Source organism: Schistocerca americana, chromosome 2 (assembly GCF_021461395.2).
Source record: "Schistocerca americana isolate TAMUIC-IGC-003095 chromosome 2, iqSchAmer2.1, whole genome shotgun sequence".
NCBI lineage: Eukaryota > Metazoa > Arthropoda > Insecta > Orthoptera > Acrididae > Schistocerca > Schistocerca americana.
Genome location: NC_060120.1, coordinates 311,941,842 through 311,956,467, shown reverse-complemented (window position 1 = coordinate 311,956,467; position 14,626 = coordinate 311,941,842). Strand labels below are relative to the sequence as shown.

The 14,626-nt window shown below is 36.7% G+C and overlaps 1 protein-coding gene across 1 annotated transcript in view; it reads right to left on the bottom strand.

Moving 5' to 3' along the window:
- The window catches only part of LOC124595813, a 224,719-nt gene that overhangs the window by 14,001 nt on the left and 196,092 nt on the right, over positions 1–14,626 (bottom strand). Inside the window, exons 10-11 of the mRNA XM_047134705.1 lie at positions 9,262–9,341; positions 1,527–1,623 (exon numbers count right to left, since the gene is read on the bottom strand). Of these exons, the coding sequence (XP_046990661.1) occupies positions 1,527–1,623; positions 9,262–9,341 (177 nt within the window). The remainder of the gene's footprint in view (positions 1–1,526; positions 1,624–9,261; positions 9,342–14,626) is intronic.

Genomic DNA, 14,626 nt, shown 5'->3' with positions numbered 1-14,626 from the left:
CTTCATAAGGAGAAGAAAAGGAGTCTATTGGATAAAATGAAATACATGGGGCCAAAATGCAGGCTTTTCTACAGAAACCTGCAGTATGACACCTGAGTTTAATGTACCAGATTTGTGTCTCAACTTGATAAACTCATGTTCTATTACTTTTCTGAAGACCGAAGTAATCAGTTTACAATAAATATTATTTTATACCCTGTTATAATATTCTTACTTACAACTTTTGGATTCCAAACAAATTTATCACTACAGCAGAGTACAGAATGATCTGGAATAATGCTAAACAGTATTTTTCCATTTTAATACATACTTATTTTCAAAAGAATGATTCTTAGTGCAATTTTAAAAAGCACAACCAAGTATTTTCAACAGTCTGTGTGCACAAACAATACATATCTGCTATTACATTATTATTTTGCAACAACTCTCTGTAATTAACAGTTTTTGTCAATTTCCAAAAAATTGCTAAACATGTCATACAACATTATTTGTGCACAAGCTTCAACATTAAAATTATTGATCTAAAATCATACAAAATGAACAAGTATAAATGGTAAAAGTAAGATTATTTTGATCCCAAATTTTACTTTTCAGCAAAAGTTCTTCTGCACTCATTGTGAAGATTTTATTAACTGACAAAGGATTGAATGGAGGGGGCAGATAAGTCAGCAGTCAGGGGGAAGCAGACATACAGGGAGAACCAAACAAATGGTTAACAATAATTAAAGGCTAGACAAGTGATAAACAATAATTAAAGGCTACAGCAGAACTGAATTAAATTGTGGAAATAGTTTAGTGTGATAGATAAAAGTAAGAGCAATGTCCAATTATATGAAAGGGGAGTCAAACAATAAGGCATGAAAACAAACCCAGACAAGCTGCACCATAGGAAGTGAACACATTATCATGAGAGGGGAAAGGGTCAATGTAGAGAAGCAGATGAAGCATTATGGGAAAGAGGATGGAACTTTGTGGTAATAGGGGAGACAGAGGAACACTCCAATGAAATATTTTGCACATAAAATATGACTTGCCGTCAGTCTGGTACTACATATAATACGCTAGTTAACTAACATACTTCAAGCAATTCCTAACTCCTCTACTGATCTTTGGTCCTAGGCTTGCTAATAACCTCTCTATAACACCTGTTCCTCAAACTTATTATAACTGCACAGTCTATAGCTTTTTGTGGGCATCTCACAGTTCATAAGAGGCAATTTTTATAATAGCCAAACCAGCCAAAGTTGCAGCGTAAACACTGCTCTGCAGAAATGACTGACTTTCCTCCACAATAAACTACTGCCACCGAATAGTCTATAGTGCCGTATTGGATTATGTTTCAGCACAGTCTGCTACTCAGCACCATCTCAGGGCAAAATTTAGTAAAAAATGCAGAGGGTAAGAAAATACACATTACTTAAAGAGTATGACATGATCCACTGCATAGACATTTCAAACTGACGGAAAGCATTGATTGACACATTATTCTGAGCTAATAGTGTCATATATATTATCAGTGGACTTACTCTCTACTCTGCATGGTACCTCCCCAGGGCTGCAGAAGGAGCTGCCACAATGAAGTAAGTCACATACTCCACCCATTCCTCCACCATTTTGTTTTGGCTAGAATAAATTAACACAAAGAAAGGACTATTAGCATTCATATTGCAAACTTACTGCATCATCTTTCTTAGTACAGGACCAACAGTATAAAGTGAACAGAAGTGTAAGAGCAGGTACCAGTCAACAACCCCCAAAACGCTATTAAACATTAAAACAAAAGAATTTATTACATGCATATGATGGATTCTGTGGCCAACATCTATAAAAACTATTCTCTATTATTGCAAAGATTCTGAACAATAGCAAAGCCCTCCTTGCCCAGAGCACAGCAACTTATAAAAACTTTAATTTTAGAGGTGTTTTAAAAACAAAAGCTAAATTTTAGTTTAATAATAATAATCTGTAGATTCAAAGTAATGACAATTTACAGGTGTCTTCAGCTATGCAATATTCATACAAAAGTCATTGTAATGATCACTTTTATCATTTGGTTCTGATGAGTTATTCTTATGTTTCATTGAAGTTTTAAAGAAAATAATAATTGGTCGCCAAGGGGATTATGAAATCCTCCAAATAAAAAGACCTAGAGGTTCCAATTGCTCTCAAAAATACTAAAGAATATACATGAATGTGTTGCTAGCAGCAAAGAAATCCAAAAATGACAATGTCCCATGAAATTTTGACAATAAAATCAAAGCAATTTGGACAGTTTATATTCAACAATAATAGAAATTATGATGAAACACAGACTTGCCTGGTACTTTAATAAATATAACTTTCTAATAAATCACAATTTGGGTTCATGCAGAGCAGTGATACAGAAGCAACGGTAGCAGAATTTTCCAAAATCATAATGGAGGACCTGGATGGAGATGATTGTGTAGCAGAATTTTTTTAGATCTGTCCAAAGCATTCAACACAGTAGATCACAAAGTACTCCTCCAAAAACTAAAGATGCCAGGAATAAGAAGAGTGGTAAACAGGTAGTTCAGTTATATCTCATGGAAAGAGTACACAGAGCACAAATTTAACATACCAGAAGAAATCTCAGTTGTACATTAAAACCTCTTTCTGATTCTAAACATAACATCGCCAACATCGTAGTATACTGAATCAAATTCTATTACACATCAATATTAATAACTTGCAGGGAGACGAAATTTTGTTTGCTGGAAACAGCAGGGCTGCTACTGTGCAAAGCTCATGGTATGCTAAAAGATGTACATAAATGGTCAGAAGAGAATGAAGTAACCCTTAATGTAAAGAAACCAAACAGCATGTATTTCTATATAAACAAAAATAACAACAATACCAAATTAATTTAAAAGTGACTCCATAAGCTCTGTAATTGACATAAAATTTTTAGAGCTGTATATAGTGAAGCTAATGAAGTGGAGAGAACATATCACAAATACAGCAAAAAGAATATCATCTGCATGCTACGACTTAAGGGTATTAGCATCAGTGTGTAATAGTAATGGCCTAAAAATAACTTCATATGCATATGTTCACTTAGTCAAAAGACATGATATAATTTTCTGGGACTCTAGCAAACAGAACCTCTGAAAAATTTTCAAATTTCAAAAGAGAACTCTTAGTGTAATAATGAAGAAGAATAAGTGGATTTAGTGCCATGAATTTTTTAAAGAGTTAGGGATCTTGACTGTCACTTGTGAATGTATTTTCCAAACATTAGAGCAATTCAGGAAAAAATATGTATCACTATACCACAAACTGCTCTATACGCAAACACAACACAAGAAATAGTAAATGCCTACACCTAGAAAGAAAACACGAAGTGAGAACTCAAAACAATATTGAATATCTAGGGATTAAAATTGAATCATAAATTACCTCAAGACAGTAAAGACTGCTTTAAAAAACTATTGAAGCATATCTTCTTACAAAAGTGATTTTACAATGAAAGATTATTTAAATGAAATGCAACTAAGATAGCAGTTAACAGCAATGTGAAAAATTAATGTACTGACAAGTGACTAGTATACAACAATCAATATTCTCATTCATGAAATTAAAAAAAACACTACTCTTAGACAATAAAGCTGTTCTACAGTTATCAATGAGTGAAGATGAGTATTAAAACTGTGTTATATTCTTTTTGGAGCACTTGTTTTCCCAATGAAAATATCAGGCACCATACTAGTGTCGGACCTGCAAGAAAGACACTGCCAACAGCTGACACTTATGCACTGTTTAATTTCTTTGTATAATTTCGTTGCAAGTTTTATTTATTTTTTAATGTAGTGGAATTAATGGCTAATGGAAAGTTTAAGTGTTTCAGTGGTAAAGAGTATACTGGTATATGTAGTATATTGTGACATATATTTTCATTCTGTTAACCCATTTATTAATATTGTTTACTGTGTTTTACATAATGTATGTTTGCCACTTATGAATGTATCCAAATATTCTTATCTGTTACATGTACATACCTGACAAAAACCATTACATGTACATGGTCAATGGTTGATAAATAAATATGAATATGAATTACAACAATATGGAAAGAATAAACTGCTACTCAGCACACAGATACGGTGACAAATAGTGGGCAGGCACATTGAAAAAAGGTTGTTAGATAGTAAACAAAACATAAATATTCAAAGATTCACACATGCGTGCACGTGCGAGTGCCCACACACACACACACACACACACACACACACGCACACACACACACACACGGTCAATGTTGTCCCAAAGCACTATGGCCTGACCAATCTTTGCTAGGGCAGTTAGTGGTCGTAGAGAAATGTGGGGAGGTGGGAGGATGGATGGGAAAAGGAGAGAAACAGTAAAGGGAAAGGACTATGCAGGTATTCTTTTGGTACAGAAGGCATGTGTAGGACTGGAGTAGAAGCAGGGGAGAAAGGCAGGTGGGGGATAAGGACTAGCAAAGGTTGAGGCCAGTGGGGTTACAGGAAGGGAAGAATACGTTGCAGTTAGAGTTCTCGTCTGTGAAATTCAGAAAATCTTGTGTTGCTGGAAGAAATGCAGATGGCACAATCTGTGAAGCAGTCACTGAAATCAAACACGTAGTTCTTCACGGCATGCTCAGCAACTAGGTGGACCAGCTGTCTGCAGTTTGGCAGTGCTTGTCAGTCCCAATCATTAAGTTGTCAATGATGAATCTGAACCAGATGAAGGGTTTGGAATTCTGGTTGCTTAGGAAGGATTCCTCTATATGACCCCTGAATAGGATGGCAAAGGCTGTTGTCAGATGAGTGCCCACTGCTGCACCATGGATTTCTGTAGTCAATTCTTTGAAAGGAGAAGCAATTCTGAGTGACAATATAGTTGGATGTGGTGACAAAGGAAGGAGGTCATACATTACCATGGTCATTGCAGCTGTAGTCACTAACAGTCTAACAGTCCCTCTTTATGTATGCAAGGTCATCACAGACCAAAATTACCTTCCACTTCTTGTCCAGAAAAAGATCTCCCATGCCTTGTCTCCCCATTCATCCACTATGCCCCATATACCCACTGCCTTTCCATACAAGAACTCCTATTTCATAACTCAATATTACCCAGATTGGAGCAACCGAACCACATTCTCTGCTAGGATTTTAACTACCTCTTTCCACACCCTGAAATGGGGAATTATTATCCTTCCTCCCCTCCCACAGTGGTATTCTGCAACTCACCCAACCTACACAATTTCCTGTCTACCCCTGTTCCATCCTTGCTCCCAATTCCTTGTCCCATGGCTGATACCCCTGCAACAGACGTACAGTAAATGCAAGCTCTGCCCCATACATTTGCCCAGTACCACCTACTCCAGCCTGTCATAGGCACCTTCTATCTCATAATAGGCAGGGCTACTTCTGAACACAGTCGTGTGATCTACTCTGTTGCTGAAACCAATATGCAGCATTCTGTGTGGGCATACCACTAACAAGCTATCTGTATTCAGAAATATAATAGGAATAACACATAAATATATTATGTTATGCAGTATCTATATACCGATTTTGAAGAACAGGAAGAACCTGAGTCTGAAGGCATGTGTTCAATCAGTACATGACACTCATCTCCAAAGTAACAGGAACAGTCCAATCAAAGTGAGTATGGACTATTGCCACCCAAAAAGTCAAGGCCCAGGGTATTTGAAGACACTGATGACAGTGTACTAGAAAACATTTATGAAGACTATTACAACCATGGCTTTGGTTCCTGTAGCAAATTACCAAGGTGCTGTACATGCCTTATAAGTAAATCAAACTGCAGATTAATTCTAAATTATGTGTCTAGCAATAGGTAAGCAGAAGCTCATTTCAGAAGAAACAGACAGACACAATTACAAACTATAAAGGATCATTAATATCTCAATTTGATAGAGCAAGGTCATATGGATCTACAATTCACTATTGGCATCTGCAAATGTGGACTCTAGAACCATCTAAAATGGCTGGCTTGAACAATTTCAGAGGTTCAATTTTTTTTATTAATAATCTTAAGGCTGAATATGGCAGATCATCATCTTAGTCTTTTCTTATACTATGCAACAATGAATTTGCTACTGGGTGAAAATAATGTGATTGTTATGTAAGTGTGATAGAGTTTGTGTATGTGTGTATATTCACAGGGTTACTGTACTTTATGTGTCACTGCAAAGATACATGTCCAGTGGTACAAACAAACAGGCACTCTTGGGCAATCTAATTAGTCCACGACAATTTCTAACTTGTCTGCAAGCTACAGCATGCACACAGGTTTCAATTAGTTTTATGAGGTTAGCTCCCATGCAGTTTCTCCTGTTAGTACATCAGCCTGATTTGGAGTTGACTAGAGAATAGTTCATGCTAGTGTGGTCCCATGTTTTGTTAATCAACAGTTGCAGTAATATGTATTTAAGTGAGTTCATATAAGTCATTCCATAATTCAGTGTGTGGTGATTCAATAAACGAAAATTGAACAGGTGCAGTTGTTTGAATTGTCCGGACTGCTTTTGCTACATTTGTGACAAAACAACATCCAATCAGGGCAAGAACATGTTCAGAAAGCTACGTGCAGCTTAAAAACATTACTTCAGATGTGAAGTCAGAGATCAAACAAAACGCTAGGCTCCCCATCCCTGCTGCAAAGTCTGTTACTCTTGACTAACCCAGTGGTTAAACAGCAAGTGAAATTGAATGCCTTTTGCTGTTCCTATGTTTTGGCGGGAGCAGAGAGAAGACCACTCAGATTGCTATTTCTGCTTGACCAACATATCTGGGTGCAGCAAGATGAACAAGTCAAAAATCATGTATCCAGATTGTCAATCTGTTCTAAAGCTTGTCGCACATGGTACAGATTAACCAGTACCAATTCCTGCTTCATCTGATGCAATTAACAATGAAGAAAATGATACTGAGGGTAATGACAGTGATGCTGAAGCTATAGAATACATTAATGATCCCAACAATATCATTAAAAAGCGACATTTGATCAGCCAAATTGAACTGGATGACCTGGTTCACAATTTGTCCCTGTTCAAAGAAAAGTCTAAATTGCTGATTTTCAGGCTGAAGGAGTGGAACTTACTTGAGAGGGAACTACTGTTATGTATTTTAGAGATTGCCACATGAAATTCGCAGCATACTATGTTGTTGAACATGGTGTTTCTTTCTGTTATGACCTGACAGGACTCATAAAGGAACTAGATAACATATATGTTGCAGAAGAGTGGAGACTTTTTATTGACTCTGGCTCAAGTACTCTCAAAGCTGCACTACTACACAATGGCAACCAGAAACCATCAATTCCTATTGCTCATGTCATGGGAATGAAGCAAACCTACAAAACAATGAAGACTCTCTTGATACTGATTAAGTAATCTGAGCACAATTGAAATGTTAGCAGTGATTTGAAGATTGTAGCTCTTCTGTTAGGAATGCAGACTGGGTATACAAAGTACATGTGCTTTCTTTGCCTATGTAATAGTCGCGATGACAAGACTCACTACACAGTGAAAAACTGGCAACCCTGAAATTTACCTGTAGCTGGACAGCACAACGTGCAACATATAACTCTTGTGGATCATAATAATATTTACCTACCTCCACTCCACAACGAACGGAGACTTATGAAACAGTTTGTTGCAGTGATAGATAACACAAATCATGGTTTTCAGTACCTAAAAGATGAAAACTGACGTAAAATTGAAAGCAGGAATCTTTGTTGGACCAGAAATATGACAGTTGATTCAAGATCCACAATTCAGATTGGAACTCACGGAATGAGAACCAGCAGCTTGGGACACATTTGTCCTTGTCGTGCACAACTTTCTTGGGAACCACAGAGCAGACAACTATGCAGAAATTGTGGACAACTTGCTAACAGCCTTCCAGCACCTCAGTTGCTGAATGTCACTAAAGATGGATTTCTCAGATTCACATCTCACCTACTTTCCATCAAATATTGGAGCCATGAGTGACAAGCACAGCAAAAAATTACACCAGGAGATGTCACAATGGAAGCAAGATATTTAGGCCACTTAAATCCAAACATGATGGGGAATTACTGTTGGTTATTGCAGTGAGGCACAGAAGATGTTCACAGGCAGAAAGCAAGAAGTTCTACACACTTTTAAACCAATCAATTATCAATCTTAGTGTAACTAAGGGTCTCTGACTCATTTCAGAGTGGAATAAACATTTATAGTTCACTTCTTAATTATTATATTTAGTGTTTTCATCCCAAAGCACACGCATTAATTTCCCTAAAATTTCTCACATTCGCAGTTCAACTTAGTTAATAGCATTATCCTTGATAACCTTTACATGTATGTAATATTTTTTCCTGATATGCCAGAGCAAATCTGACTGCAGTTCTGTATTCAGCACATATGAATTACTATAAGGAACATATCTTCAATCCAGTAGCAGTGAAAAAAATATTTTGTTGCATAGTGTTATCTCTTGGAATCCAGCAAAGATCTTTCTTCTCAAATCTTCATGCATCTGTCAGGCTTCATATCACATCCACTTGTATTAGTGACTTATGGGTCATGTATACAGCAACTGAAACTAACTCATTGCCCTGTGACTATTATTAATCCAAAGATATCCTGCAATTGAGTGAAATCAGTTATCATTGTGGTAGAAGTGTGAGAGCAAAGCAGATGAATTATCATGTGTAGAATGAATTCACCAACCATCTGAATGTTAATTGTACAGGTACAGTGAGCAAACTACACATTTATTAACTTTCATGTCAGTAAAATCAAGTGTAAGTTACACAATTCAAACATTGTGTAACGGTCATGAAGCGTAAAAGTAGCCACTGAGTTCATTTTTTTAAATCCTGAATATAGGAAGTAAAAGAGACCTGTAATTCAACAAAGTAGTACTAAAGCACAAGACTTCTCTGAAGCAGTGTTGTTGTACACATTCTAGTGCTAATCAACCACATAACTAAAAATAACGCGAGATGTGATACATGTGATTTTCAGATATTGCCGTGCCTTTGAGATAATATGTGAATTTAAAGTGTTTTGATATTTTATTTCCATTTTCCATGGAACATCCAAATTTCTCATACCACAATAAAGTGGAACAAAAATCAGTTTCAACTGAATCACAAGATCAGGAATCTAATACAAGATATAACAATCCAGTTCCAAAATTTTCAGCCAAGTTGACAGTGAAGAATAAAATTATAATACATTTATGAACTGTTTGAAATAAGATTCACCATAATGAAGTCTTCTGAATCACATGGCATCACAATGCGATCATCACATTCTCTTGCATCCCCACCTCCAGAGCCTTCATCTGAAAAATGTTATGAATTGAGATGAAAAAAGGACGTTATTTTCATATTTTCATGGCTGATAATTTTATTTTGGTAAATTAGCACAAAAATTTCATAATATAGTATGACAAAAGTATTTTCATATAGTCTGTAGGCAGTTATGCATTTGTCAGATAATATACACCCATTGTCTAGGGGTAGTGTCTTTGACTAGTAACCAAATGTCTTGAATCCCAAGTTTGAACCCAGCTGCTGCTAAAATTAGGAATAACAATCATCAGTAATGGTGGCCAAAGGCATCTGGCATAGGTGGCCACCATCACTCTGCCAACAGCCTTGTCAAAGAGGATAGAGGAGTGGACAGAGTTTCAGGGCACTCTCTCGCCACTGGGGTCAGAAACTGCACCAAAAAGGCAGAAGAATCGGCAATGATAAATAGCATGAGGATGTAAAAGGCAATTGAAAACAATGCATTAAAGACACATAATAAGACATGCAGCCTGTAATTGAAAAAGTTTTGTGATGATCTCTTCACTGGCAAAAGATTCCATGTTAGACCCCCATTCAGGTCTCTGGGAGTGTACTGCCAAGGGGGAGTGACCATGAGAAAGAAATGGAATAATCAACAAAGGAATAACATTCTATGAATAAGAGCAAGGAATATCATAAGGTTGAATGTGGTAGGATAGCTAAAAACTCTGAAAGGGGAAATGCAGAGGCTCAATCTGGGTGAAGTCGGGGTCAGTAAAGTGAAATGGAGAGAATATTATGTTTTGTGGTCAGACAAATTTAGGGAAATATCAACAGTAGCAGAAAATCGTACAACAAGAGTAGGAATCGTTATAGAAAAGTAGGCCAGGGATTGAGGTTTTCTGAAAAGTTCAGGGATAAGATTTTTCCAAGAGCGAACTACTGTGAACCATTCAGTGTTGTGGTTCTCCTCATTTGCTTCAACAGAAAACCAACACAAACAATGATAGTTCAGGTATACATTCCAACATCACAAACATAAGATGAAGATATGGAGAAAGTACAGTATACGAGATACTGAACAGGTTATTCAGTATGTAATGGGAGATGAAAATCTAATGTCATGGGGAACAGAATGCAGTAGGGGAGGAATAGAAGAAAGGGTTATGGGAGAACATGGGCTGCATAATAGGAACAAAAGAGGAGAAAGACAAATTGAGTTTTGCAATTAATTTTAGATGATAACAGCAAATATTCTGTTCAAGAATCACTAGAGGAGGAGGTATACTTTGAAAAGATCTGGAGATACAGGGAGATTCTAGTTGGATACATCAAGGTCAGACAGAGATTCTGAAATCAGACACTGGACTGTAAGGCATACCCAAGAGCAGATACAGACTCAGATCATAATTTTGTACTGATGGAGAGTAGCCTAAAGTTTCTACAGAAGAATCAGTGTGGAAAAAAGTGGGTTACTGAAGTACTGAAGAATGATGAGATATGTTTTAAGTTCACTAAGGATGTGGATACTGCAGTAAGGAGTATCACAGTAGGTAGTTCAGTTGAAGAGGAGTGAACATCTTTAAAAATGGCAATCACAGATGTTGGACTGTCACACGTAGGTACAAGGAAGGTAACTTTGAAGAAACCTAGCATAGCAGAAGAACTACGTCAGTTTTATTGTACTCATTGTTCCCTCTTGTCTACAAAAGCATCTTTTGTATAAGCCACTGGACAAGTCAAGTTATAAGTATACTTATGAAAGTCATTTATAGGCTTACTTATTTAAGATTACAATAATACACTTTATACATAAAGTATTTAGAAAACACTCTTCATAAATTTAAATATTCATCAATGGAATACAAGCATGGTGCTGTAAATATGACTTTAGAGATTTTCCAAAGGTTTTAATCTCAGTAATAGCTTTTATGTTTTCAGGAAATTTGTCATATTCTCACAGGATGGCAACATAGTGAAAGAACTGGAAGCGAGGTGTAGCAAGGCTAATGCAGTGAGCGCTCAGCTACGATCTACTCTCTTCTGCAAGAAGGAAGTCAGTACCAAGACTAAGTTATCTGTGCACCGTTCAATCTTTCGACCAACTTTGTTGTATGGGAGTGAGAGCTGGGTGGATTCAGGTTACCTTATCAATAAGGTTGAGGTTACGGATATGAAAGTAGCTAGGATGATTGCAGGTACTAGTAGATGGGAACAATGGCAGGAGGGTGTCCACAATGAGGAAATCAAAGAAAAACTGGGAATGAACTCTATAGATGTAGCAGTCAGGGCGAACAGGCTTAGATGGTGGGGTCATGTTACACGCATGGGAGAAGCAAGGTTACCCAAGAGACTCATGGGTTCAGCAGTAGAGGGTAGGAGGAGTCGGGGCAGACCAAGGAGAAGGTACCTGGATTCGGTTAAGAATGATTTTGAAGTAATAGGTTTAACATCAGAAGAGGCACCAATGTTAGCACTGAATAGGGGATCATGGAGGAATTTTATAAGGGGGGGCTATGCTCCAGACTGAACGCTGAAAGGCATAATCAGTCTTAAATGATGATGATGATGATGTTCAACTTCCACGTGGAAAGTACCTTTTTGGGACATAGGTGTGTTGATATGGGTTACATGTAAATGTTTGTTTTGTCTGGTAAAGTGACCATGTATATCAGAACTGTTTTGCAGTTTTCAGTCCTTACCTATTACATTTGTTTTAAAGAATATAATGGTTTCCATAATGTATACACATGGTAATGGGGGAATGCCAGGTATTTTTTAAGAGTCTCTAGGTTTGCATCCAAACAAGTTTCTAATGGCCCTTTTTTGTAGTTTGAAAGGGCTATTAGCTGTTTTAGAGTTTCACCAGAAAGTGACTCCATACTTACGGTAAGAATGCATGGTATGCATTCACTACTGTTTTGTCACTACAGCATGATTTTGGTTAGCAAAGGAGGTGACATGTCTTGCACAGCTCTGCATTTAGGTATTAAATATGCTTATTCAATTTTACAATGCTCTGCAGCCAAGGTCCTAAGAATTTGGTTTCAGTACCATTACCAACCAATTCATTGTTGATAGAGACCAATAGCATAAAAATGTCCTTCACTCTGGAATTTTAGTACAATGGTTTTTTTACTATTTATTACAAGCTGATTATTCTATGCCCAGCTGCTAATCTGTTTTGTGACAATGTTTACTGATTGCTGTAGCCATTCACTGCTGTCTCCTTTTAGTAAAATTGTGATGTCACATGCAAATATGACTGTTTTCTGTGCATCCACATTTAGGCTGAGATCCTTTATATAAAGAAGGAATAAAAGGGGTCTCCTTACTGATCCTTGGGGTACACCATATCTAATTTGTTTATAGTCTGATAAGTGTTCAGTTATAGTTTTTAGGTGGATATTTGTGTGCTTGATGCACACTGCTTGCTTACAAATGCTCGGGAAGGAACTGATTGCTGGACAGACCTCGAATACCGTATTGTTCAAGTTTTGATGGCAGAATCTTACGGTCAATCATGTCAAAAGCTTTTGAAATATCAATAAATACTCCTATTGATTCCAGTCTCCTGTACCTCAGGCTTAATATGCAGTTGCTGCACTAAATATAAATAGCAGTTATCGCTGACCTCTAATTTCTGAATCCACGTTGTTCATTATATAGGTTATTGTTTTTATTTACAAATTTCATAAGTTTTTCATACATAACTTTTTCTAATATGCTTGAAATGCAGGAGGAAATTATAATGGGTCTGTAGCTATTTATTTAAATTATCTGTCTCACCTTTTGTATATACTGGAATGACAGGATGTTTTCAATACTTGATTAATGAAAGGAGGGCGTGCAAAAATGTCCAGGGAAATACATGATTACAGCAACATAAATCACTCAGGAATGAAATACATAGGACGTGCAGGAGAGCCAAGGTGAAATGGCTGCAACAAAAATGGGAGGAAATCAAAAAACAAATGACTGAAGGACTTATTCAGAATATACAAAATTCTTCAATTAAATGAAAATCAAGGCTGGTAACATTAAGAGTGCAATGGAAATTCCACTATTGAACACAGAGGAAAGAGCAGATAGGTGGAAAGAGATCATTAAAGGCCCTATGAAGGGGAGGGCTTGTCTGATGACTTCATAGAAGAAGGAACTGGAGTCAATAAGGAAGACATAGGAGATCCAGTCAGAACTTAAAAGAGTTCTGGAAGACCTGAGATCAAATAAAGCAGAGGGGATAGATAACATTCCATCAGAATTTCTTAAATCATTGAGGTAATGGCCTATTCATGTGTTTGTATAATTTATGAGACTGGTGACATACCATCAGACTTCCAGAAAAATATCATCCACAAAATTCTGAAGATATCAGGGCAGATAGGTGCAAAAACTATCCCACAGTAAGCTTAACATCTCACACATCCAAGCTGCTGGCAAGAACAATATACATAAGAACAGAAAAGAAAATTGAGGATCTGTTAGATGATGATCAGTTTGGCTTTAGAAAAGGTAGCACCAGACAGGTAATTCTTACTTTGCACTTGATAATGGATGCAAGACTGAAGAAAAATCAAGATACAAAAGTGCTTAACAATGTGAAATGGCGTGCTAGATGTTCAAAATTCTGAGAAAAATTGGAGTAAGCTACAGCGAAAGATGGGAAGTACATAATATGTACAAGAGTCAGGGGGGACCAACAACATCTTAAGACAGAGAATGAAGTGCTAGGATTAAAAATGATGTAAGGCACAGATGGAGTCTTTTATTATTTAATCTATATACAGAAGAAGAAAAAACTGAAATAAAAGAAAGGTTCAAGAATGAGATTGAAATTCAGGGTGAAAGAATATCAATGATCAGATTCGCTGGTGACATCACTATTCTCAGAGAAAGTAAATAAGAATTACACAAACTGTTGAGTGGAATGAACTGGGTATTGAGTATGGAATATGGATTGAGAGTACACCAGAAAAAGACAAAAGTAATGAGACATAGCAGAAATAGTGTGAAACTGAATATCAAATCTGGTGGTCACAAATAAGATGTAGTTCAAGAATTCTGGTACGATGGAAGAAAAACAACCCATGATGGATGAAGCAAGAATATAAAAATCGCACTAAAACAGGAAAAGGTGGCATTCCAGGCCAAGAGAAGTCTACTGATAAAAAAGATAAGCCTTAATTTGAGAGTGAAATTTCTGAGAATGTGCATTTGGAATATAGCATTGTATGGTAGTGTATCATGGACAGCAGGAAAACTAGAAATGTAGAGAATTGAAGTGTTTGAGATATGGTGCTACAGAAGAGTGTTGAATATCAGATGGACTACT